Source organism: Narcine bancroftii, chromosome 13 (assembly GCF_036971445.1).
Source record: "Narcine bancroftii isolate sNarBan1 chromosome 13, sNarBan1.hap1, whole genome shotgun sequence".
Taxonomy (NCBI): Eukaryota; Metazoa; Chordata; class Chondrichthyes; order Torpediniformes; family Narcinidae; genus Narcine; species Narcine bancroftii.
The window spans coordinates 76855427-76883065 of record NC_091481.1 but is presented as its reverse complement, the minus strand read 5'-3'; the positions used below and the strand labels follow the sequence as shown (position 1 = coordinate 76883065).

The 27639-nt window shown below is 47.6% G+C and overlaps 1 protein-coding gene across 1 annotated transcript; it reads right to left on the bottom strand.

Annotated features, from left to right (window-relative positions):
• Positions 1 to 8726: 8726 nt before the first annotated feature.
• LOC138748971 (homeobox protein otx5-like) lies at positions 8727 to 27531 on the bottom strand. Its single transcript, XM_069909950.1, is given in 4 exon segments — positions 8727 to 9382; positions 12830 to 12981; positions 27436 to 27474; positions 27477 to 27531. Coding segments are annotated over 4 exon segments (864 nt in total). The 3' UTR covers positions 8727 to 8764.
• Between the last annotated feature and the right edge of the window lie 108 nt (positions 27532 to 27639).

Sequence of the window (27639 nt, the reverse complement as noted above, 5' to 3'; positions counted from 1 at the left end):
AGGAAGCCCTTAGTACCCTCTCGCATCCCGGTTCCGATACTTGGTACCCTTACAGCCAGTTTCAAGCCAGTCTCTGGCAATCTGCTGTCTGGTGTGAGTCCCTTGAATGGATTCTCCAGCAGACTCCGTGAGTTCCTTGCCTCAAGTTGCCAGCCATCTGTTTGTGGTTCCTTCAGCCTCAGAGCTCAGGATACCTTCTGAAGGGTTTTGTTTATAGTCCTCAGGGAGATTATGTATGGAATCTTGCGTGCCAACAAATGGCTGCCGTGTTTCCTGCGGTGCTTCAATGTCTATGTCTATGTAGCTCAGTAAAACCCCTGGCATCTGGAATTCAAGCAATTGGCAGCCCCGAGCATCCGGCAAAAAAAATCGAGGGAAATAAATTATTAAAATTAAAACAAGTAAGAATAAAATAATAGGTAAAAAATACGCAAGTTTAAAATTGTTAAATATTTTCTGAAGTAACACCTAAACTTTTGGGGAAGATGGGAGCAAATATTCAGCCAGCCTTGATTGGGCTTTGCTCGTAGCAGCTGTTTGAATAAAGCTGTGTGAAACAGCAATGGCGTCGCTCTGGATGAAGAGCTGGTTGATACCGCTCGTCATTGGGGTGACTCTCTCAATGTGTCTCCCTATCCCTGTTTAGTAAGAGTTGCCCCGGTCAGAGGCTTTATCTGTAAACTTTGGGGGGGAGGGGGGATTAATTATCTAAAATGATATTGTTCATCTTTCCGGCGGCTCCGTGGAGGGGGAGGAACCTGCAGATGCAGCGACGGTTAAATGTTTTCAAAGAATGTGACTGAAAATGCTTTCAGTTTATACATCCATGTGTGAAGTTTGATCAGTGTGGCATTTTTGTCTTTTAAACTGTTTATTCTAAATGTAGGGGTATTAGTTAGGCGTTGTCAGAGTAAGTCTCAAGCCACCGGAAAATACACTTACCAACCCCATAGATGCCGGATACTGGGGTTTTACTATACATTATTGGCTATATTCATTGGAACATAGATGACTGAGAGGGGACTTGATAGAGGTATTTAAAATTATGAAAGGAATAGATAGACTAGACATAAACAGACTCTTTCCCCTGAGGGCAGGGGAGGTTGGAACAAGAGGCCATGAGTTAAGGGTAAGGGGGAAACACTTTAGGAGAAATATTAGAGGTGGCTTTTTCACTCAGCGAGTGGTGGCAGAATGGAATGAACTTCCGAATGAGATAGTTGCGGCAGGGTCCCTTCTGTCATTTAAGAGAAGGTTGGATGTGTACATGGAGGTGAGGGAGTTGGAGGGTTATTGGCAGAGAGCGGGAGGTTTGAGCTAGTGGAGTTGTTTTAGTGAACCGGTGCGGACTCAAAAGGCCGAGATGGCCTGTCTCTGCTCTGTAAATGGTTATATGGTTATAAAGGGATTTTTTGCTCGGTGCTATGGAAATGTAGATCCTTCCTATTTGGGATGGATAAATATTATCTGTGAGTTCGAAGCTGGACCTTCATGCATAACATCCCTTCCCTCAAAGTGTGAATCTTTGGGTTCCACGTTTTAATGAATGTTAGACAATAAAAGGATCTGACTGTGATTGGAGGTGCAATTGCCCTGTTTTACCGACTTTTTAAAAAAATTCTGGATTGCTGGCGATGGTGACATTGTTGTCTCAAAGGCAGGAAGGAGCAAGATGTACTTCGCTGCAATTCTTCGGGAGAATATACTCCTACGGTGCGGTTGGCAAAGAGTTCCAGGAGCTCAGCTCAGCGACAACAGAGGAGTTACAATGGAGATCATCAGGAAAATCTGCAGACGTGGTGATTGTTACATAATTCACAAAGGTGCTGGAGAATTTTTACATTATTATAGGACCCAATATTTCAGGTCTGAGCCCTTCGTCAAGCAGCATACCTTGGTACCGCACTGGGAGGTAGTGTTCCTGAGCACCCCTGCAGGAGTTGTCAGCTGCATCCGATGCTCCCGCTGTAGTCTCCTCTACACCGCTTCATTGAGCACCTCGGCTCTCTCCGCACCAGTAGCGGGGATCTCCCAGTGGCTGACCATCTCAATTCCTCATCCCATTCCCTTGTTGACGTGTCTGTCCGTGGTCTCGTGCACTGCCAGACTGAGACCACCCGCAAATTGGAGGCCAACCACCTCATCTTCCGTCTGGGCACCCTCCAACCAGATGGCGTTAACGTCGACCTCTCCGGTTTCCATTAAACCCACCCCCCCCCCCCCAATCTTTGTCCCCAGGTCTCTTTTCCACCAACTATGTCTCTCACTCTCTTTCCATTTCCCTCTTTCTCCTTTCACAGAACCAAAATCAATATCCAATTAACACCCTTTGTCCTTTGGTCTCGACTCTTCCCCCTTTCTCAGTTTTATTGAGACACCTGCCTGCTTTTTGCTAATACCTTGAGGGAGGGTTCAGGCCCAAAATGTCGGTGATATATCTTTACCCCCCCCGTGGATGCTGCGAGACTGGGTGAGTTCCTCCAGCACTTGTGTGTGTCTTTACCTCCTGCCCACGACCCACAGTGGTAGGGTTCATGGGCTTGGGGGCTGCTGTGGGAGTGACCTGGGCATGTAACTACTGTGCTCTTTATCGATGGTACTCAGCCAGCGTGCATTGGTGGTGAAGGGTTTGGCCGGGGTTGGCCAAACCATGGCTGGCTAGCCACATACAACTCTTTCACCTAGAATGTGCACCTCACGGAAACATGTTGGCTGAGACAGGATTCATACAAGACAGCACCCACAGTGATAGAGTTAGTGGGCGTGGCTTGCGATTGGAAATATTTGATATGTATACCATATATAAAAGTTGATCCCCTTATTTTTGGCCCAAGCCCCCTGCCCATCTGAGCTCCTGATATCACGACCGCTGTCTCCCACCCGAGGCCCAGGCCGCCCGCCCATTCGAGCTCCTGACACCTCGAATGCAGACTTACCACCTGGTCCTGGCCACCTACCTGCCAATCCAAGCTCCCGATGCCCCGACTACCCATCCAAATTCCCGCTACCCCAAACGATGCAGGTACTTACAGCGGTCAAAAATAGTATGCGTGTAATAGTTGACCGCCTAAATTTTTACCCTAAAAGTTGGTCCACAGAGTTCAACTATTACACGAACATACACAGTATGTGTTCTTTTTTATTATTTAAAATTACACAAATTAGCAGTTTAAAAAAAACAAAGGCGAGAAATCAGACTGCTCAAACTACAGGGGAATCACGTTGCTCTCCATTGCAGGCAAAATCTTCGCTAGGATTCTACTAAATAGAATAATACCTAGTGTCGCTGAGAATATTCTCCCAGAATCACAGTGCGGCTTTCGCGCAAACAGAGGAACCACTGACATGGTCTTTGCCCTCAGACAGCTCCAAGAAAAGTGCAGAGAACAAAACAAAGGACTCTACATCACCTTTGTTGACCTCACCAAAGCCTTCGACACCGTGAGCAGGAAAGGGCTTTGGCAAATACTAGAGCGCATCGGATGCCCCCCAAAGTTCCTCAACATGATTATCCAACTGCACGAAAACCAACAAGGTCGGGTCAGATACAGCAATGAGCTCTCTGAACCCTTCTCCATTAACAATGGCGTGAAGCAAGGCTGTGTTCTCGCACCAACCCTCTTTTCAATCTTCTTCAGCATGATGCTGAACCAAGCCATGAAAGACCCCAACAATGAAGACGCTGTTTACATCCGGTACCGCACGGATGGCAGTCTCTTCAATCTGAGGCGCCTGCAAGCTCACACCAAGACACAAGAGAAACTTGTCCGTGAACTACTCTTTGCAGATGATGCCGCTTTAGTTGCCCATTCAGAGCCAGCTCTTCAGCGCTTGACGTCCTGCTTTGCAGAAACTGCCAAAATGTTTGGCCTGGAAGTCAGCCTGAAGAAAACTGAGGTCCTCCATCAGCCAGCTCCCCACCATGACTACCAGCCCCCCCACATCTCCATCGGGCACACAAAACTCAAAACGGTCAACCAGTTTACCTATCTCGGCTGCACCATTTCATCAGATGCAAGGATCGACAATGAGATAGACAACAGACTCGCCAAGGCAAATAGCGCCTTTGGAAGACTACACAAAAGAGTCTGGCAAAACAACCAACTGAAAAACCTCACAAAGATAAGCGTATACAGAGCCGTTGTCATACCCACACTCCTGTTCGGCTCCGAATCATGGGTCCTCTACCGGCACCACCTACGGCTCCTAGAACGCTTCCACCAGCGTTGTCTCCGCTCCATCCTCAACATCCATTGGAGCGCTCACACCCCTAACGTCGAGGTACTCGAGATGGCAGAGGTCGACAGCATCGAGTCCACGCTGCTGAAGATCCAGCTGCGCTGGATGGGTCACGTCTCCAGAATGGAGGACCATCGCCTTCCCAAGATCGTATTATATGGCGAGCTCTCCACTGGCCACCGTGACAGAGGTGCACCAAAGAAAAGGTACAAGGACTGCCTAAAGAAATCTCTTGGTGCCTGCCACATTGACCACCGCCAGTGGGCTGATAACGCCTCAAACCGTGCATCTTGGCGCCTCACAGTTTGGCGGGCAGCAGCCTCCTTTGAAGAAGACCGTAGAGCCCACCTCACTGACAAAAGGCAAAGGAGGAAAAACCCAACACCCAACCCCAACCAACCAATTTTCCCTTGCAACCGCTGCAATCGTGTCTGCCTGTCCCGCATTGGACTGGTCAGCCACAAACGAGCCTGCAGCTGACGTGGACTTTTTACCCCCTCCATAAATCTTCGTCCGCGAAGCCAAGCCAAAGAAAGAAGACATGAATAAATATTACATGCATGTATTTCTTAATATATACAAATGTTTTGTAACATGTATGTAATATTTTTTCATGCCTTGTGTCTCTCAAATAGCTGACGTTCATCGTATGTGGCTCTTACGTTAAGCAAGTTTGGCCACCCCTGGCTGGGGCTCCAGGGGACCAGTCTTCTCTGTCTTGGATGGTATAAAGGCCCTTTCTTCCTTTTTCAATCTTTTTTTGTATTGGTTTTTATAGGAAGTACAATGAAGAAAAGGCAACAAAACTGAAAATACAGTAAGGCCTTTAAGTGTTGCTGGAGCATCATCCATCCAAGAGAAGGCAAATGGAATCTTGGCCTTCATCGCTAGAGGAATTGAATTTAAGAGCAGGGAGGTCACGCTGCAACTGTACAAGGTACCGGTGAGGCCGCCCCTGGAGAACTGAGTGCAGTTCCAGTCTCTGTACTTGAGGAAGGATATACTGACCTTGGAGGCAGTCCAGAGGATCCTGGAGATGAAGGGGTTGACCTACGAGGAGAGACTAAATTGCCTGGGTTTATACTCACTCAAAATCAGATCTTATAGAAACACATAAAATTATGAAAGGGATCGATTAAGATAGAGGCAGGAAAATTGTTTTCACTGGTAGGTGAGACCAGATCTCGGGGACACAGCCTCAAGATTCAGGGGAGTAGGTTTAAGACGGAGATGAGGAAAAACTGTTTTATCCCAGAAAGTAGTGAATCTGTGGAATTCTCTACCCAGGAAAGCAGTTAAGGCTACTTCATTAAACTTAAATAAGTTAGGTTTTTACAGAAAGGAATTCAGGGATAAAGGTTCGACGGGACGGATGGCCAACTCCTACTTCTCTTTCTTATTTATTATGTAAGAGGAGGGAGCTCCGTCATACCCTTGTTGACAGTGGATTGTTTCGGTCAAGGCAACTAGTTAGCCACTCCAGAAAGAAAAACCAGGTTCACTCCACTGATTTGCAAACCTTGCTTTATTTTCCTTGCATTTTATTCAAATCTCTTACAATTAAAGAAGTCATCACATAAATTTGGAGGTATGTACAGCAGTTTTTTCAGCGCAACTAAACCAATAAATATATTTTGTAAAATAATTCTGCAAAGCCTAATTAATGCTATATAATTACCACATATTACCAAAGCAAAACTTTGTACTTCAATAAAAGGATTCGGTTTTTAAATAACACTAAAAACAATTTAACGGACAAAGACAACTTATTTAATCCCCAGTGTAAAATTTTTTATAACTGGATAAGATATTCTATTTATTAGCCTTTTTTTCTTACAAATATATAAGCTTCATGTGAAGATGAGATTCCTGTTGGTCAGTAGGGACAGGCAGATTTCTGGGGTAACCTTCATTAGAATGATGGGTACAGGCACAGCAGATGACTGCTCAGGAACAGGAGCGCGGCCTGGCCATCCTCAACTGCATTTCCAAGCAGTTGCACAACAAAACATTGCCCTTCTGAAGCTTCCAAGAATTGTGGGGACCCAACTGATTGACAACAAGATGTAGGGACCACCCCTGGCCTGCGCGTCTCCCCTTCACGGACTGAAGGACATTGTCACACTGAGTTAAATGACAATGAGAGAGTCGGTCTTGTTAATCCTGAAATAGGCTTGACTGAGGGGTCAGTGGGTGGTGCCACTGCCTCACAGTTCCAGAGACCAGGTTCAATCCTGACCTCCGGTTCCTCACACTACCCCTAAGAGTTGGAGCCTTAATTAGCTACAGTAAGGTCCCCTGGCGAGCGGTAGACTCTGAGGGAAGTTCATGAGAATTAGGGAAGAAAAGAATGGATTTAATATAGGCTCAGTCAAAATTGGTCAAACACAGACTAGATGGGCTGAATGACCTGTCTCTGTGAACCACCATCCACTCACAGGTAACTGGCTCTTCTCCAAAGGTGCTTATACACTGTGGAAATTTATCATTTATAATTTAAATATATGTACGGTAACAGGCCTTTCTGGTCCATTAGCTTGAGCTGCCCAATTACACCCAATTAACTTACATCCCTGGTACATCTTGAAGGGTTGGAGGAAACCAGAGCACCCGGAGAAAACCCACACGGACGGAGATTTCATACTCGTTACAGACAGCGACGGGTTTGAACCCCGGACCATGACGCTATAATAGTGATACTCTAACCGTGCTGCCCCTGCTCTAATCGTTGAGGGGGAGGATCTCTCAGAAGCGCAAACTTTCTCTCCCTAGTCCCCAACTCACCCCATTCCTCCCTCTCACCCTAAGTTGCTTATTCCCTGTGAGGCCCTGGGAGCCTGGAGATCTGGCCACAGCCCACCGCGAGACGTCAGTGAAGCCCCTGTCTCCGATTCTTCAAAATCCAACATCCCACCTCAGAAACACATTACCAGGCCTCCAATAGTCACTGCTCCGAAATCCACCCCAATAGAACCAAGGAAGCTTCCTTAACAGAGTAAAAACACAAAGATGCTGGAGGAACTCGGCCAAGTCACGCAGCGTCCGTAGGTGGTAAAGATACATCACTGACATATCAGGCCTGAGCCCTCCTTCAAGATCCCCTACACCTTGAAGAAGGGCTCTGGTCCAAGGCATAGCTCTGGCTGATGAGACCAACCGAGCTCCTCCAGCATCTCTCTGCTTTTATTACAATCACAGCGTCTGCAGACTTGCACGTTTCTTCCCCCCACCTTCAACACATTGACCACTCAATCTCAATCGATGGGGGTTAAGAGTTAGCCTCGCCAGTGTGTCCCCCCCACCTTAACTAAAGGAATGGGGTCTTCAACCACGTGGATCTCCCAGTTTAACCGCCTAAACCTGAAACCACCTCCTGCAGAGACTCGCTCACACTCTGTGGCTCTGTCGGGCAGGAGAAAACTCCCAAATGGACAATAAAATGGCCAAAGCTTTGGGTATCGGCTCTGGGAAACTCCAGAGAAGTGACTGAGAGCAGAGCAAATGGCCTCTCCTAGGTCATCATTACATTACTGGTGCCGCTGACTTTAGGGAGATGGAGACTAATATTGCAACGAGAGGAACTAGTGCCAATTCTATTGAGAGCCCCTCTGTATAAATAACATATAGTTTTAAACATCCCCTGAGTGAGATTGTGCATTTCTGGAGTTGATAAACTTAATTACTTCTGTTAATACAATGACCTAACAAACCAGAATTAATAGCTCACTGACAATTTCTTTTCAGAATCTTCTAAGATTTTGTTAAAAAGTCCCAAAATATTGAAAAACAAAACAGCACAAAAGAGGAAGCGATGTGTTGAGAGAGGGAGAGTTCCGAGGATCTCTTGATGGGATAACCAAGCCCCAACGTCCGCATTATTCCATGTCTTCACCCAAACTGAGTTTGAAGCCAATGTTCCTGAAGCAAGAGTTGCTTGCCTCCAGGAAACCAATCCATCATGGCTCTGACGTCATCCTCGGTCTATTGCAAGCACGGAAACAGCAGGTTCTGGTCAGTGACTGAAAAATCGCATCACCACAAGACACCAGTGAAGCCCTCTCTCTGACAGCACCTCCTAAATCCCACATCCTGGCTCAGAAACACATTGCCAGGCCTCCAGTGGTCGCTGATTCTAAATCCACCCTGATAGAACCAAGGAAGAAGGGCTCGGGCCCAAGACGTTGGTGATATATTTGCAGGAAGCAATTTCTTGAGAGTAGGGAGCTCGAGGCCTTATTTTCAAGACTTGCTGAGGCCTTTTATAAAGTTCTGGCAAGTGACTTGAGCAGTTTCATTTCTGCCAGGGTTGATGAGACTTTTCCATCGCTAGTTCAGCTCTGGACATTGACCGGACGAACCATTGCTACTAAAAGTCCTTTGCAAAACTCGCTCACATTTGTTTCTGGGTAAACTGGCTTCTCACTCTCCACAACTTGCATCGATTGGGTTCGGGGTGGGGGAGGGGGGGGTTAGTAGAGGGGAGGGAAGATAGAAATAAGATGGTTTGTTCATTTCATTGGTTTGTTTACAAGACTTGGAACTTCCAAGAGGTTTGGTCTTTGTAATCCAGGCAGTCAGTTGCGCTGAAATTCAGTTTCCAAGAGGTTTGGTCTTTGTAATCCAGACAGTCGACAGTGTTGAAGCCCAGTCCAGCAGAGCCATAACCTTGAGCAGACAGGGAAGCCGGCGATTGGTTGAGGTGGCTCCCCAAGGTCGGAGTGCCCAGTGGGCTGAGTGCGGCACTGGGGGCAGAGAGCTGGGGATGCATCGGGGAGAGGTAGGAGCCACAGTCCAGGCCGCTGAAGTAGGAGGAGGAGCCGGAGTAGCTCTGGCTGTAGCCCTGGGCTTGGCTGTAGGTGATGGGGTATGCCGCCGATCGCTGCATGCAGGAGGCTGTGGAGGACAAGGGGTCCGGGATGGGGGAGATGGAGGCTGGGCTCCAGATGGAGACGGTGGCATTGGCAGTGGAACTGGGCGTCACCCCGGCGCACGGAGGGGTGGGGCTGTAGTGACCGCTGGTGGTGGTCTCGGAGCTCGTGTCCCGTGCGGGTGAACTCTTCTTCTTGGTGGGCCGTGCTTTGGGCTGTCCACTGCTTTGCTGCTGCTGTTGACGACACTTGGCCCGTCGGTTTTTGAACCAGACCTTCACAGGGTAGTAAAACAGGAATTAATCCTCTTCCACAGCGAAGGACTGTGGTAACCAGTGCACTGAAAGATCCCACAATCACCCATCAATGCCTCTGCTTCCAGGTATATGGTCTCCAGTCACTGTTGCGGGGGGGGGGGGCACATAAAAGGCTTATACAGAAAATAAGAATGCATGGAATTGGGGGGTGATGTATTAGCAGAAATAGGGGACGAGTTAACCAATGAGAGTAGGGGTACAGGGGTGTTTTTCTGGTTGGTAATCGGAAATGAGTGGGTTGCCACAGGGGTCGGTGCTGTTCACGGTAGACTAAATGATCTGGAAGAGGGGACAGAGTGTATCTAAGTTTTCTGATGGTATCGAGGGGAAAAGCAAATTGTGTGTGGAGGATATGAAGAGTCTGCAGGGATATACAGATAGGTTAATAGGCAAGTACAATGCAGACGAATGTGAGGTTATTCCCTTTGGAAGGAAAAAAGGAAGATCAGGTTATTTAAATGGCAAGCGATTGCAGCGTGCTGCCTTGCAGAAGGACTTGGGAGGGCTTGTGCATGAATCGCAAAAGGTAGGTTTGCAGGTGCAGCAGGCTGTCAAGAAGGCAAATGAAATGTTGGCCTTCGTTGCCGGAGGGATGGAATTTAAGAGCAGGGAGGTTCTGCTGTAACTGGACAAGGTCCTGGTGAGGCCACATCTGGGGAGCTGCGTGCGGTTCTGGTCTCCTTACTTGAAGAAGGATGGACTGGCTTTGGAGGCGGTGCAGAGGGGATTCACCAGGTTGATTCCAGAGATGAGTGGATTGGCCTATGGGGAGAGATTGAGTCGTCTAGGACTATACTCGCTGGAATTTATGGAAATGGATCTTATGGAAATGGATAAGATTATGATAGGCATGGATAAGATGGAGGTAGGTAGGTAAGTTGCTCCCATTGGTGGGGGAGACCAGAACTAGAGGACACAGCCTCAAGATTCAGGGGAGTAGATTTAGGACGGAGATGAGGAGGACCTCCTTTTCCCAGAGGGCGTAAATCAGTGGAATCTGCTGCCCATTGAAGCAGTGGAGTCAACCTCAGTAAATAGATTTAAGACAAAGTTGGATAGATTTCTACAGAGTTGGGGGATTAAGGGATATGGGGAAAAGGCAGGTAGGTGGAGATGAGCTGATCATCAGATCAGCCAAGATCTCATTGAATGGTGCAGCAGGCTCGATGGGCCGGATGGCCGACTCCTGCTCCTATTTCTTATGTTCTTGTGGGTCATGAGACAACACCTCCAGAAAAAAGCAATCTACTGGCAGATCTCAGCAGGTCAAGTAGCTCTATGGAACAAAAAGAATGGCCAATGTTTCAGGCCGGAACCCTTCATCAAGGCCAGGGATGGAGAGGGGAGAAAGCCGGTGTAATGAGGTCAGGGTTGAGACAGGGGCCAGTGAACCAGGGAAGGGTGAAAGATGACAGGCAGGTGGGGAGGGCAAGTGGTGGAGTCGGCCGTTGATTGGCAGGTGAGAGAGGGTGGAAGAAGGTGAAGGACACCGTATGAAGGCAGAGGCAGCTAGGTGGAACAACTCCTGCACCTTCCCTCAGCTCTGCTCTGGTCCGCCAGCCTGGGGGGCTTGTGTCCCAGTCTCCAGACCAGGACTTGAACCCTGATCCTTCCAACTAAGAGCCTATCAGCCATGATTGGGAGGGCAGGCTTGATGGGCAGAGTAGCCTCCTGCTCCCATGTTGTTCCACTCCAACCTCCCAAAGAGAGATCGTTCTGTTCTTTCAAATCTATTCATCTTTTTAAAAATGCCAACAGTGACATAAATTACCACACGTCAGCCAATCACAGATCAATCAAGGAGAGGGAAGACCATTGGAATTGTTATAATAAATCTTCCCGTTAGTTCTTCAGTGATCTGAGGATTTCTGTTTGCCCAACGACCACTCTGTCACTCTACTGTTTCACACAGCAGATCCTTGAGGACAGAAACCCATGCTAACACAGGGTGGGAGGCTGGCGGTACAGTTGGAGGTGTTGACTTTATATCGTAACCCAACACCACGTCCCCAAACTGCCCCCTCTCTCTGGTGGATGTGAAATTTCCAAACTCCCCTTCCAGAGTCCTGACCAACATTTTGAACCTACAGAGGTGATCTGCTCTGAATCCTGGAGCATCCTACCTGCAAATTGAGGGAAAGTAGCTCGCCACCTCTCCTCAGGGGTAATCAGGGATAGGTGATAAATGCTGGCAATGGCCTAGCTCAGGAAAGGATTAAACTTCCTAAAGACCGGAACAGTTGACACAAATCCTCAGGTCTGTAACTGATGAATCTTGGGCCATCATTGAGGACAGTACTTGGATATCCACTTGAACAATAATGACCCTTAGCGCCAGAGGTCCTGTGCTGTAAAATGAGATTTGACTGTGTAGCTCTTTTGACCTGCAGGGGCACAACGGGCTGAATTCCCTCCCTGCTCATCATAAATTTTCTACGATTCAAAAGCCCAATTATTCAGTTGGTTTATGAAACAATGTTATCACCACATCATTCATGCAGAGCAGTGGTATTTTACAAACAGCAGTTCCGTATGGTTTATTTATTGTTGTTAATAATTTAAACCCGTGGCTGAGAATTTGAGACATCACTTATTTACTTAGTTCAACCAGAAAGAGAAGTGGCAGATTAATCGAGCAAAAGGAGTTAGTTCGAGCCTCTAATGCGTTGTAATGGGACAGGCTGTCAGGGGGATAGTCGTTCTACCTCCTCTGGGTCTGACAGGTTACTGTGCCTGAACATGGCTCTGGATCCGACCCCAGGGAATAAAGGAGTTGGGCCTAATGAGGCATTAAACGTGATAAAGACAGAGAAGAATGGAGAGAGGGTCAGAGCAAAAAAGAGGGAGTGATTCACAGAGAGAGGGAGAGGTACAGACAAAAAGTTATAGAAGGTTGCAGAGAGAGAGAGAGGCAGATAGAAACGGAGGCAGTGAAACAGAGAGAATGAGAGAGATAGAATGAGAGACAAAGATGAGAGAGAGAGACAGACAGACAAACAGTGACAGAGATAGAGAGAGAGGCAGACAAACAAAAACGGAAGCAATGAAATACAGAGAGAAAGAGAGAGAGAGAGAGAGAGAGAGAGAGAGAGAGAGAGAGAGAGAGAGAGAGAGAGAGAACACCAGAATTTCAAAATTTAAAAATTGCATTCATTTCTTTCTTTATAAAAAACCCAAATAACTAAAAATAATTTTGCTTTGAAGAGGTGCAGGAGAGCTTGACCCAACCCCTTTGCCAATCTCAGTGACTGGCAAATGGGCAGCAGGTTATATTCCATTATTAACTCGTTCCTCCATTAACTTTCATGGGCCTTGAACTCACATCTCCAAGTCTAGGCCTCTGAGTCACTGCTGCGGCACCTTAAGGTGAGGTAGTCCCCTTCCCTAGAAGAAGTCATCTCTTACCTGAACCCTGGACTCCGGCAAGTTGATTTTTAGTGCCACCTCTTCGCGCATGAAGATGTCAGGGTATCGGGTCTTCGCGAAGAGAGACTCCAGGATATCCAGCTGGGCTCGGGTGAAGGTGGTTCTTTCTCGCCGCTGTTTGCGCGGTGTAGCTGAGACAAGAATCAAGGGTACCCAATGACATTTATAATGTAAACATCAATTCCAAGTTTTGCACCTCCTTCCTCTCCACAAAAGATTCAAACTATTTCTTTGAATGTAGAAACCAGGAGTGGGAGGATGCCAAGGCCCCATCATTCATTGAGACTGCACCTGATCTTTTCCCTACATGCCATTTTCTGCCCTAATGGGCAGCACAATTAATGTAGCGGATAGAGCAGCACTGCTACAACGCTGGAGACTGGGACTGTCTATAAGTACGTTCTCCCCATGTCTTTTCCCAGGGGCTCCGGTTTCCTTCCACCGTTAGAAACATACCGGCGGAGCTGAGGGTTGTAGGTCAATTGGGTGTAAATTGGACAACACGGGCTTATGGGCTGAAAGGACCTGTTACTGTGCTGTGTGTCTAAGTTAAAGAATTAGATTAACCTCACATCCCTCAATTAACACCACCCCCTGTACATATTCTTCCATGTCTTTTATACAGTGTACAGGTTTATATACCTACTTTATTCACAAATGTTTTCACTGTATCTCAATCCATTAAACAATTCAGTTCAGACTCCAAGTTATTGTCAGAGTACATACATGACATCACATTCCTGAGGCTGAGGCAAAATTGCTACTTATTGGCAGTGCAAAAGAAAAATTCAACGTGCAAATGTAAACATGTAAAGAATTGTAAACAACTTGACTGTGCAATACAGAGAAAGAGAAAAAAAATGCAAGAGTCCCTGATTGAGTTTGTCGTTGAGTTTGACGGTGGAGGGGTAGTAGCTGTTCCCAAACCTGATGGTGTGAGTCTTGTGGCACCGATACCTCTTTCCTGATGGCAGCAGCGAGAACAGAGCGTGCGCTGGGTGATGTGGATCCTTGATGATCGCTGCTGCTCTCTGACGGCAGCGTTCCCCTGTAGATGTTCTCGATGGCGGGGAGGGTTTTGCCTGTGAAGTCCTGGGCTGGGTCCACTATCTTTTGGAGGGCATTATGCTAAGGGGGTATTGGTGTCTCCATACCAGGCCGTGATGCAGCCAGTCATCAAACTTTCCACGGCACCTCTGTAGAAATTTGCCAGGGTGTCCGATGACATGCCGAACCTCCACAAACTCCTGAGGAAGTAGAGTCGCTGACGTGTAGTTCTTAAAGCTGCCTCCCTAAACTCCAATGTCTGTGCCCTAAAATCCCCACTCCTCAGATGATAACTGGCACGGACTCTCAGTTAAGTGAGATGCCGATTTTAAAATCCCCACCCATCTCATCCTTGTTGACCTCTCGCTGCCAGATCATTGTTAGCTGAGCTTTCAGCTCCCTGGACTCTGTGCCCTGAAATTCACCCCAAATCGCATCACAAGGAGCTATCCACGTAAGCTGGAACTGCTGGAAACACCCAGCAGGTCAGGCAGCACACCTGGAGAGAGGAACAGCTAATACCTTGGGTAATGTCCCCAGCAGTCAATGTTCCCTCTAATGTTTTTAATATTCAATGTCCACAAAGATCTTGTGTTGTGCAAATTTTTATTCTGTGACAAAAGTCTATGTGCACTGAATGCTTGTGCAAATGTAAACGAAATTGTTTCAAGATCATTATGGCACAGCCGATCGCTCATGGCCAACAAAACTTGACTGGCATGTTTTAATATCATTCAAGTATGATTGAATTCTATGAAGTAATGGATTTAGTTAAGATTTTATTCTACACTTTGAACTTTGCTCCGTTTGTTGCTCCATGAAATTAATCTTTTGAGGGCACTTTAATTTCCCTCGTGCGCTGGTTCCAAAGCTTGGGTGTGCACACAGCTTAGAGGGAATAGAGCCAGTATTTCCAATGGCGGACCTCAGACCTGTCACCTACACCCTCTTTCTCCCTCCACGGATCCACCTTGACTTGTTGCATGAATGTTTCTCTGTTTGCCAGCACCTGAAATAGGTCTTTATTTTCTTTTTTAATTTTTCATTTTATTTAAGAGAACACTGGCACTCGGGGGGGGGGGGGGGGAATCTATTTATAGTCATAGCCTTTGCACAGATTCCTTAATAACAAACTCATTCAGGAATTTATTTAAGGACTCTTACATTTGCATTTTATTGATTTTTCCTCCTCTCTCTGTATCGCACCATCAGTTTGTTTACATTTCTTTATTTGTTCATATGTGTGCATTGAGTCCATTTTTTTTGAACTCCCAATAAGTGGTAATTCTGCCGCACCCACAGAAAAATGAATCTCAGGGTTGTATGTGACGTAATGTATGTACTCGACAATAAATCTAAATAAAAAGAACTTAGGCAGGAAATTAATATTCTAATACTTCTCCACACTGGATCCTAATTCCTCCAATTTCAAAACTCCTACAATCAGTTTCAGTTCTTGTCTCCATTGAGAACTTGACAAATCTTTTGACTTCCGTGTTAAACTCATCGGTTCCAGACCTGGAGCTTTGACCATTTTCAGGCAGCAGACGAAGAGGAAGATTCTGCCGTAGCTGGTGGAGAAGCTGCTCTCGCTGGGACACAACACCCCTCTCAGTAACTGGCTCCCAGACTTCCTAACGAAAAGAGCACCATCTGTCCAGGTCGGTAGCAGAACATCACACTGAGCACTGGCGCACCTTAGGACTGCGCGCTCAGCCCACTTCTGTTCACGTGGTGACCCCACAACTGCATCACCAGACCCAGCTCCAACTGTGTCATCAAGTCTGCAGACAGCACAACAGGCGCCGGCCTCATCAGCAATAACGGAGGAAAAAAATCTCCTGAAATGGTGTGAGAACAACCCGAGTCTCAACGTGGACAAGACAGGAGTTCAGGAGGACCAGGAATGCCCACCGTCCGTACATGAAGAACTCTGTAGTGGAGAGAATGGAGACCATCAGACAGCTGATGGCACTGGGTCAGGTTACCCTGAAGGCTCGGTGGAAATCCCTGGCCAGCTCTTACACATGTTAGAATCTGCACCCAGACTACATCATCTGAATCACAGCACACCCCTGGATCTACACAAGGGTACATTGTTCCCCTCCCCCCCCCCATGTAAATTCAGCTTAATGCATGTGGTTTCACCAGGTTTGCACTGGTTCCTCTGGCATTGCCCATTTACGGTTAGCGCAACGCTATTCCAACACCAGCAACCCAGGTTTAAAATCCAGTGCTGTCTGTGAGGACTTTGTACCTTCTCCCCGTGTCTGCATGGGTATCTACCAGGTGCTCCAGTTTCCCCCCACCTTTTAAAACGTACAGGATCTGTAGGTTCATTGGGTAGCACGAGCTCATGGGTAGGGAGGACCTGTTAAAATTTTAAATTTGGACAATCACTGACCATGGTTAATTATAAGTTCCTTAACATGGAACTCACAGTTTGGCGGGCAGCAACCTCCTTTGAAGAAGACCGCAGAGCCCACCTCACTGACAAAAGGCAAAGGAGGAAAAACCCAACACCCAACCCCAACCAACCAATTTTCCCCTGCAGCCGTTGCAACCGTGTCTGCCTGTCGCGCATCGGACTTGTCAGTCACAAACGAGCCTGCAGCTGACGTGGACTTTTACCCCCTCCATAAATCTTCGTCCGCGAAGCCAAGCCAAAGAACATGGAATGTATATTACCAGAACAGACCTTTTGGCCCACGATATCCAGGTTGCCAAATTAAACTCCATCTCCTGCCTGCACATGATACCTAACCCTCCGTCTCTACGTGTTCTCGTGTCTGTCCAGAAGTTGCTAGAACCCACGGTTTCCATTCTTGAACCCACCACTCTCTGTAGTCCTTTTCCACCTTATTTTAATTATTATTTTTTAAAATTCATTCACACCAAGTTAAATAGACTGATCTATTCAATTTGACGAGTTTAAATGTGTCTCCACTGTTCCTGCTCAGAGGCATTCAGAACCAACGCGAGCCGTCAAAAGGCACTGGGCCCAGCCCAAGACCCAGCTCCACCTTGCAGGTCAGGCAGTGGGAGCCACTCCAATAATTCTGCTTCACAAAACCTGCCTGAATCTCTTCATCAGGTGCGTCAGCATCACCTCGGCCCTTGTTGGGCGAACAGAGATCTGCGCCTCATCTGAGGGCAAAATAAGAACTTGGTGGGCGGGGGAAATGGGGTGGGAGGGAGAGACATGAAAGGTGACAACAGTGGATCTCCATCCCCTAAAGGACACCCAAACCAACTGAGGCTTTAATCGCTCGATGGCACACTAATAATAACCAGCTTCTTTTATTACACATTTAATTACTCCTAATTGCTGTGGTGGGATTTGAACTCAATGCTCTCAGATCAATCATCCCAGCTTCTACTCCCGCGTCAGACAATACAGTTGACATCATGCAATTCCCTCCTCTCCTCCATTAACTTCGTCTTCACTTCCAGCGGCCTTGCCAGCCGACAACATGTTAAAAGGCACCCCCAGCACACTCCGTCCTCCCATCGTGAACGAGAGATCACCCCTCTAATTTCTCTCCAGCTGTGATCAGACTCCTAAATGAACCTCACATGAGCCACTGCTCCATTCTAGCTGAGCTCTGAGACCCTGCATTTTTTTTTAAAGTGCTCTACAGGTGGCCCTCTACTTATGACCCTATGCGACTTACGACCATCTGTATATACAACTGTGGGGGGTGGGGTGGAAATACTGTAAAAATTTTTAAAAATTAAAATTACAGGTCAGGTCGCAGGGATCCAGGTGCTGTTGATTTTAATGGACCAACAAGGTGGCAGCCAGGGCCAGGAGTCCGCTGAGACTCCACTGCCGCCAAATGTGTTGTACTCTCGGGCACGAAGGCGGTGGGGGAGCTGAGCGCAGGCCAGGTGCTGGTGGACAACGGGTCTTTCCAGTGCCCCAAGCGGACTGGGCCGCAGACGAAGTGCCGCGGCTCTCCAGTTTTAAAAGCGTGTCGGCCCGGAGTAACAGGTGTCCATTTCAAGACCCAACCCATCGGCCGGAACTCTGAGCATGTCGAGGGGGGGGGTGTGGGGGGGGCATCTGTACTATGCATTAGGTGACTTGCTGCCCTGCTTAAAATACAAACTCTCTGTGCCTTGGTACATGCAACAACAAACCTGACTGGAGCTGAACATGAGCAAGAATGAAGTATAAATAATATAAATTGTGTGATCTTCTGGACATCTCTCCCAAGTCCAAACATCAGCTGGCTGAAAAATTAGGGCGTAGATTCTTTGGGGAACATCCTCACCTCAAGTTAGCACCTGTGGGCTCAAGCTAAGCTTCCCCTTGCCTGAGGCAGGAGAGCAGATGCCATCTTTCAGATTGGACGTCAAACCTCCCAGGTTTCAGCCTCTATAATCTTAAGCTGAGAAGAACGGGGGAGTCTCGTCCACTGTGTCCAGCAGATTCAGATTTATTGTCAGAGTACATACATGACATCACGTACAATCCTGAGATTCTTTTTCCTGCTGGCAGAATTACCACTTACTGGCAGTGAAAACTATTCACAGCATTCACATGTAAACAAATAAAGAAATGTAAACAAACTGACTGCAATACAGAAAGAAATATCAATAGAGTGCAAAAGAGTCTTTAAATGAGTCCCTGGTGGAGTTTGTTATGGAGGATTCTGATGGTGGAGGGGTAGCAGCTGTTCCCGAACCTGGCTGTACATGTCTTGTGGCACCTAAACCTCTTTCCTGATGGCAGCAGTGAGAACAGAGCGAGTGATGGGTGGTGTGGATCCTACTGCTCTCTGACGGCAGCATTCCCCTGTAGATGTTCTCGATGGTGGGGAGGGATTTGTCCTGGGCTATGCCCACTACTTTACGCATGGGAGCATTGGTGTCCCCAAACCAAACTGTGATGCAGCCAGTCGGCAAACTTTCCACCATACACCTGTAGAAATTTGCCAGGGTTTCTGATGTCATTACCAAACTTCCACAAACTCCTGATAAAGTAGAGGCACTGACGTGCTTTCTTCACGATGCCTTTAGTGTGTTGGATCCAGGAACGATCCTCTGAGATAGTGACTCGCAAGAACTTAAATGTGCTCACCCTCTCCATCTCTGATCCCCCAATGATCACCCTATTTTACCCCTCTGGTTTTCCTTTCCTAAAGTCAACAGTCAGCTCCTTGGTTTTGGTGTCATTGGGTGCGAGGTTGTTGTTGGTGCACCATTCAGCCAACCTTTCAATCTCCCTCCTGTACGCTGACCCATCACCCCTTTTGAGACACTAACCGTGGTATCGTTAGTGAACCTGCGGGTGGTGTTGCTGTCGTACTGAGCCACACAGTCGTAGGCATAAAGTGAGCAGGGCGGGGGTGGGGGGGGTGGGGGTTCTCCAAGAACCCAGCAGCAACTACTTATACCCAACCAACATCACAAAAATCAGGCAAGACGCTCGAGCCCCTGGGATATTGCCATGCATCCGCTGTTTGCTGAACTTCGCACAATGAATCAGCGAGTGCCCACCCAGAGCTTTGAAGCCTTGGGAGGTCATGTAGGGGCTGTGGAAAGACCAGCCATTTAAAAAAAAATACATTACTCTGGTCAGAAAAAATTCTCACTATAAACTCTTCACTTGTTGCACTGTCTCATGGGATAGCAATTTCACATGCATCATATAAACTCTTTGACTGGTCCTGGCCTTGAAATTAATGGGCCTGGGTCCCCAAAGGCATGTTAGTTCCTCATGTACCATTTCTTCATTGACATTTCTCCGTGCTTTGGCATTGTATTCAGATTTGGCAACTGTTGAGGGACATCAGTGTGTTGGGTAAACCTTGTTGAGGACACCGGGCGGTGGGGGGGGGGGGGGGTGGTGTGTAGGTTTTGGTCTACATCCAGAGAGGGGATGCTCAAGCTGAACCAATGGACGCTTACATGGATAGGAATGCATATGGGCTACTGGCGTTCAATGGGCTGAATACAGAAGTAAGGAGGTTATACCCCAACTCTGCAAAACCTTTCTTAAAATAAATTCTGTGAAGAGGACAGAATAAAACACCAACTCGATTCTCACTTCACTATTTAAAATTTACCCGGCCAGCCCTTGTCTGGCTGATCAATTCCGCAAATATACAGTGGCAGATTTAACTAGTACACAGGCCCTAGGATGACTAGTAAGGCTCCCCCTGACCGTGCCCCCCTGCCCTCACCCTTCGTTGAATTAGGTGAAATTGCTCCATTTATTAGCCTTTTGGCATGATGTCCTCACACGTTCTAAATTCACCCACCGGGTCTGTGCTGGGACGACACCAGTTGGTGTTTGGTTGAAAGAGGGGAGGAAAAACTTCATTAAAATCAAACAAAACTTCACCCAACAGAAGCCTACTGCGACCCCCAAATAATTTGAAAAGTCTTAGTTACAAAGGGATAAATAAAATGTTCAAAAAAAAGAGTCGATACAAAATAACACAGAAGAAGGGAGGGTCTTTTTCAAAAAAATGAACCTCCGGTGAGCGACACTGCATTAGGCGGAACTTAGACTCGTGCGCACGTACAAGCGCGAGCATTAATTGACAGGCAGCATTGGAACCGGCGGAGCCCGAATTGATAGATGGGATCGGGACCCCGCTGCTCATTGACAGGTGAATGAGGTACATCCGTGAGCCTTGATCGACAGGTGGGCCCAGGACTAACGCGAGCCCATATTGACAAGTGGTTACATTGGTGTACCAGTGGTTGTGACAGGTCCCCTTACCTTCCGGGCCACTAGGCTCCAGCCAAATCAGCCTAATGGTTAAATATAGAGTCCAGAACTCTTTGTCCCACTCCCCAATTTACTGTGTTCCCGACTCGCTGACCAATTCCCAATTCCTTCAATTAACTGAGTCCACCCAGACTTGCTGCCTAATTAAAATACACTGACCTCCATCAAGTTCTGTCTGCTGTCCTCTCCACTTAAGATCAATTTGGATCTCGGCAAGGCAACCCGATCGACCCCTTGGCAAGGGAACACACTGACCCAGAGGCCAGCAGACAAAAGGTCAAGACCACCTCCCCTCTGTCCTCTGATCCAGTCCCCGGCCTCTTACTCAACCCAGGGGCAGCGAACCATAGCTCCTGACTTGAGATACTGCCGGCTACGCCAAATGTTAAAGTAAATTCTGTGAAGGGGACGCAATGGGGATGCAATTTTACTTTGCAAAGCAAATGGGCACTTTCTTAAAGCAAAACCATTGTAAACAACAGAATCCATTGATATTTACAGACTTTGCTTTAAGGAAGTGCTCATTTGCTTTGCAAAATATTGTGCGCTGAACTGTTGATACGGGGTCCATTGTTTTATCGTGTCCTCGTAACAGAATTTATTTTAACACCTTGGTCAGACCTCAGCTGGACCACTGCTTGCTGTTCTGCTCGCCCCACGCTGTAGAGAGAACGAGATAGCACTGGAGAGGAGGTCCTCCAGAAGTTACTGGGATGGTGCAGTTTTATGTATGAGAAGTCTTGCAGAGCCAGGTCTATTTTCCCTGGAGCGGAGGAGATTATGCGGGGACTGAGGCACGTAAAGTTATGATAGGTATAGGTAGTGTAGGCACCTGGAAACCTTTCACCATATCAGAGATGGATAAACCTAAAGGTCTTTGGTTTAAGCAGTATGACATTTAGAGGAGATCTGTGGGGGGGGGGGGGGGCCTCCTTCAGCCAGAGTGTAGAGCAGTGGTTCTCAACCTTTTCCTTTCCACTCACATACCACTTTAAGTAACCCCTCTGCGATCGGTGCTCTGTGATTAGTAAGGGATTGCTTAAGGTGGGATGTGGGTGGAAAGAAAAAGTTTGAAAGCCACTGTTTTAATCGTCCTTCATTGACTTGTCCTGTGCATAGTTTCGTAACTCCAAAGGAAATGGGTCAATGACAATTTTTTTTCAAGCAAAATATTTCAGTAACAGTTGGGTATAAAGCAGTGGTTCTCAACCTCCCCTTCCCACTCACATCCCACCTTAAACAATCCCTTACTAATCGCAGAGCACCGATGGCCTAGAGATTACTTAAAGTGGGATGTGAGTGGAAAGAAAAAGGTTGAGAACCACTGGTATAGTGAGCATCTGGGAATCAGTGTCTGAGAGAGTGGTCTTGACCATATAGAAAATGTGACTACAGTCACTCTGGCAGAGTAGGCGATGGGACTACCACATATGCGCATGTAACAGTCAAATTTTGTGGACTGAATATTTTTTGGGGGGGGGGTCAAATCTGGGGGGGGGGGCGCATACTACTTTTGACCGTGGTAAGTACCTATGCCGTTTGGGGTCTTGGATGGGTGGGACCTGGTGGGAAGTCCATGTTCGGGGTGACAGGAGCTTATACGGGAGGCCAAGGCCTAGGTGAGAATCTGAAATCAGGTCTGGGAGCTCCAATGAGCGTGCGGCCAGGTAAAATATGGGCAGGTCAACTTTTACATACAATTTAGGGAAAATACCAGATTTTTGGGCCAAAGTGGGGGGGGTTTGACTTTTACATGGTATCATCTATTACACGCGTTATGTATATACACAAGGGTGTCCTCTGGTTAGCACCGTCGAGCTGGCCTCTGGCCTGTTTCTATGCTGTACAGTTCTATGGGCCTCTAACCAGGTTAAGCAACGATGGTTGAGTCAAGGTTTCTGTATGAAAATAATTTGGACTCCGACTGATTCTCATTCACCTAAGGGGGTTGCAATTGCAGTTCTACTTTTTAACCACAAGAGGGGACTTTGAGTTTCAGATTCAACAGACCCAAGTGAACAGAAAGGGGCCATTCAACCCATCATGTCCAAACTGACCAATAAAACACAATGCCAAGAGAAATAGAATCATACAACACAGATGCAAGCCCTTCAGCCCACCAAGTCCACTTTTGGGCACCCCTGTCCATTCATTGCATCTGTCATCCTCCCTTATTCGCCCCCAAGATCTCCCCGACACGCTGGGAACAATTCAGCTGTGTATCTTGACGAGATATAGGAGCAGAGGTAAGCCAATCAGCCCATCATTTCTGAATTTTGGCAGCCGTGAGGTGACAGCTCCACCAGCCATGCCACTTTGACAGTCTTTTGTCCAATTGTTTCATGGTTATTCTGTTCCTACATCCCCCAAACCTTGGCAGCAAAATCCCTCAAGTCCCGAAATAACAAAATCTTTTGACTGAACTCTAGTTGCAGTGGCTTGAGGAGGCGGCTCTGGTCCCTTTCTTTGTGCAGGGTGAAACATGAAAGTTGGCAGACCATGTGATTGTAGTAAAAACACACGGAAATGCTGGAGGAGCACACCCAGTCCTGTGTCGTCCATGGGAGGTAAAGATATACTGTACAACCAACTTTTTTGGGCCTAAGCCCTTCTTCAAGGTATAAGAACAGGAAGGCATCATAATAAAGAGTGAAGACTAGCGGGGGGGGGTGGGGGGGGGGGAAAGAGTCCAGACTAACAAAAGGTGTTATTTGGATATGATAAGAGGAAAGATGAGAATTGATTTTGGGTCTGTGAAAGAAAACAGAGGGGAGGGGGAAGAGAGAGAGAGGGACAGACGATGGGGGAAGAAGAGGGGATAGGTCATTTAACAGAAAGTGGAAAAGACTATGCCAATACCAGCTGGTTGAAAAGTGCCAGGTGGAAGGTGTTTTTTTCCTCCAATTTGCAGGTGGTCTCAGTTTGACAGTGCATGAGACCATAGTCTGACATATCAGTAATTGAAATGGGTGGCCTCTGGGAGATGCACGCTATTGCGGTGGACAGAGTCAAGGTGCTCAATGAAGCGAATCCCCAGTTTGCGTCCCAGTCTCTCCAACGCACAGGAGACCGCGAGGGGAGCATCGGATGCAGTAGATGACTCCTGCAGACACACAAGTGAAGTGTTGCTCCACTTGGAAGGAAGGTTTGGGGTCCCGAATGGTGGTGAGGGAGGAGGTGTGGGTCCAAGTGGAGCATCTGCTCCTGGGGAATGACTCCCGATGTTCAGGACTGGCTGCCGCATCCGACCAAATTCACTGCAGAAATGATACTCGTCCCCGAAATTCAAACGTACTCCTGTCCAAACAACCCATCCTCAATCAAACCCAGTCGGCCCTAGTGCAATACACACCCCTTCCAAATGTTTTTATCCTGAGGTACATTTTAGAAAGCTTAACAGTTGCTGCGACAATCGGTACAAAGATTCACACAACTGTAGACTTCACATCCCATTGTACTTATCCCCCCGAGACAAAGGCCAGTATTTTATTGACATTTTGAGCTACTTTCAAATACCCATTACCCATCTTTACCAACAGAATTGTACAGCAGCTAAACATCACTCAGTGGTGGTCCACAGCTCTCCCTGCGAGAGTGATTTCAGTCACTTTTTAAATGCTGTCAAGTCCGTGCTCTCAGGCACATACTCACCACACTCTTGAATGCCCCAGAGATCTCCAAATTTCTAAGTCCGTTAGGTTAATCCATGGCCGATGCAGGGTCGGTGTAGCGGGAGGGCATTTGCGGGCCATGCCCCCCCCAAATAAGTTATTGTGCCCCACCCCACACCCCGCAGCACTAACATCATCAGGTGATGCTGTCAGAGGGGATGTCACCAAAACGAATCACGTGGTTTTGTCTCCACATGATTGGTTCTGATGCAGAGTCTGCTCTGATGGATAGTATGGACAGTTTATCCACCTGACCACACTATCTATTTGAGGAAATGTAAAGTAACAGGCCATTCAGCCCACAGAGTCTGTCCTGACCACCAGCTCACACACACATCCCACTTTATTCAGGTTTATTGCCAGAGTACAAACCTGACGTCACATGCAGCCCTGAGATTCTTTTTCCTGCGGGTGAGGCAGAATTATCACTTATTGGCAGTGGGGGGAAAAAAACTGTATACAACATATGCATGTAAAAAAATAAAGAAATGTAAACAAACTGTGCAATACAGAAATATTTTTTTTTAAAAAATCAATAAAGTGCAAGAGTCCTTAAATGAGTCCCTGATAGAGTTTGTCATTGAGGAGTCTGATGGTGGAGGGGTAGCAGCTGTTCCCGAACCTGCTGGTCCAAGGCTTTAAATTTAGACATACAGCACGGTAACAGGCTATTTTGGCCACGTCCGTGCTGCCCAATTACACCCAATTGACCCACAACTGCCAAATGTTTGAAAAGTGGGAGGAAACCGGAGCCCCCACAGTCACAGGGAGAACATGCAAACTCCTTACAGACAGTGCGGGATTCAAACCCCGCTTCCAATCGCTGATGTAAAGGCGTTGTGCTAATGCTACGCCAACTGTGCTGCCCTTGTGGCACCGATACCTCTTTCCCGATGGCAGCAGCAAGAACAGAGCGTGTGCTGGATGGTGCAGATCCTTGATGATCGCTGCTGCTCTCTGAAAGCAGCGTTCGCTGTAGATGTTCTTGATGGTGGGGAGGGTTTTGCCTATAATGTCCTGGGCTGTGTCCACTATCTTTTTGCAGGGCTTTATGCTCAGGGGTTTCATTGTTCCCCTGTACCAGACCATGATGCAGCCGGTCAGCGCACTTTCCATGGCTGCAGAAATTTGCCAGGGTTTACGGTGTCATACCAAATCTCCAAAAACTCCCGAGGAAGTAGAGGAGCTGACGTGCTTCCTTCATGATGACATTGGTGTGTTGGGTCCAGAAAAGATCCTCCAAGATAATGACTCCCAAGAACCTAAATGTGCTCACCCTCTCCACCTCTGATCCCCAATGATCACAGGATCGTTCACCTCTGGCTTTCCTTTCCTAGAGTCAACAATCAGCTCCTTGGTTTTGGTGACATTGAGTGTGAGGTTGTTGTTGGCGCACCATTTGGCCAGGTTTTCTATCTCCCTCCCGTACGCTGACTTTTACACGACTCACTACCGTTCTCATCTGATCCAAACAACATCCCCTCCCCATTCCCAGATTCCGTTGCTCAGCAGCAGAGATTTAACCTGCCAAACATTGTGTAATGTTTGGGAAGTGGGAGGAAACTGGAGCATCTGGAGGCAAGGCCACGAAGGAGATCACGCAAACCCCGAACGCTGGAGGGTCCCGGAGCTGTGAGCTCCACAAATGGGCAGCAATCATGAGTGAAAGGAGAAAGGTTACTGCTGAAGATTTCAAGTGAAAAGCCTTCCTCTTACACTCTCATTGGGACAGGGTCAGGCTGTCAATTCCTCGTTCTCAAGGTCCTGCCAACACTGACGTCAACGAGCGAAGCTAAAAGTGACAATTAAAAATAAAGCACGAGATAAAGCAGCAGGAGTGTGGCCACTGGGTTAGGTTGGTCTCTTACCCGAGTTCCACGTTCCTGCATTAAAGATCTTCTAATATCAGCCATGAACAGACTGATGCTTATTCTGAGATAATCACAGGTTCCAGACACTTCTCCAGGAAAAACATCTCTCCCATCCCTCCCCCCCCCACTTGTTTGTGTGCCTCTCCCCTCTTCTCCTTCCCTCCCCTCTTTCTCCTTCCCTCCCCTCTTTCTCCTTCCCTCCCCTCTTTCTCCTTCCCTCCCCTCTTTCTCCTTCCCTCCCCTCTTTCTCCTTCCCTCCCCTCTTTCTCCTTCCCTCCCCTCTTTCTCCTTCCCTCCCCTCTTTCTCCTTCCCTCCCCTCTTTCTCCTTCCCTCCCCTCTTTCTCCTTCCCTCCCCTCTTTCTCCTTCCTCCCCTCTTTCTCCTTCCCTCCCCTCTTTCTCCTTCCCTCCCCTCTTTCTCCTTCCCTCCCCTCTTTCTCCTTCCCTCCCCTCACTCCCTCTCCATTTTTCTCCCTGCCTCTCTCGCCAACACACAATCCACAACGCAGATATTGATCCAGAAAGCCTCCCCTTAACAATTCATCTGAAAGTGGGCACCTTGCCAGCGTGTCACTGGAAAGTTTCACGGATTCACACTTGGCCTGACCAATCCTTTCAGCATTTGAAATGTTATAATGTATTGATATTTTATTATATATAAAAAAAGGAAAACCTAAACCCACGACCAAGAAAGAAGCTGTTTGACCAAAGACAGAATTCTTATCAGTGTGCCTTCATAATAAATCAAAGATTGTAAAAGTAATTCAAAAAGGGGGTTGGGGGGGGGGGGGAGAGTGAGAGAGAACGGGTATAATGGGCCAAATCCCTGCTCTCCCAATTCGCTCTGTAAAACTTTTTTTTTGCCAATGAGATACCAGACTTCACTCCCTGGGGACAAGAGGTGGTGTCTGAAGAAAGCAGCCTCCATCCTCTAGGACCCCCACCACCCTGGCCGTGCCCTCTTCACTCTGCTACCATGTGGAGGGGGGGGGGGGGAAGGTCCAGGAGCCCGAAGATGAGCACAAAGGGCAAGTTTCTACCCCCCCCCCCCCCCCCCCGCTGCCATCAGGTTCCTGAACGATCAATGAACCGCAGACACTGCCCGACCTTGCACTTATTTGTATTTATTTTCGAAGGTGGTTCATACAAATGTTTGGCCCTGTGATGGTGCCACAAAACGACGACTCCCCTGACACGCTGGTGTCCAATAAAGTCTGATTGTGAAAAGTTTAACAAGAGTTGCAACACTTACTTTGGTATCCAACGGCCGAATGCAGGAGGTCCATCCCGAACCGCTCAGGGTCAGACCGTTGACCGCGTAGTGAGGTTGCTTGATGTAGGACATCATTGCTCGAAGAGGATGGGCTTCTGGATGTCTGAGCTTTTATCCTACCTCTGTCCGGTCGGTGGTCACTGCAAGCAAACAGATCCTGATCAGGATGTTATTTCAGACGGA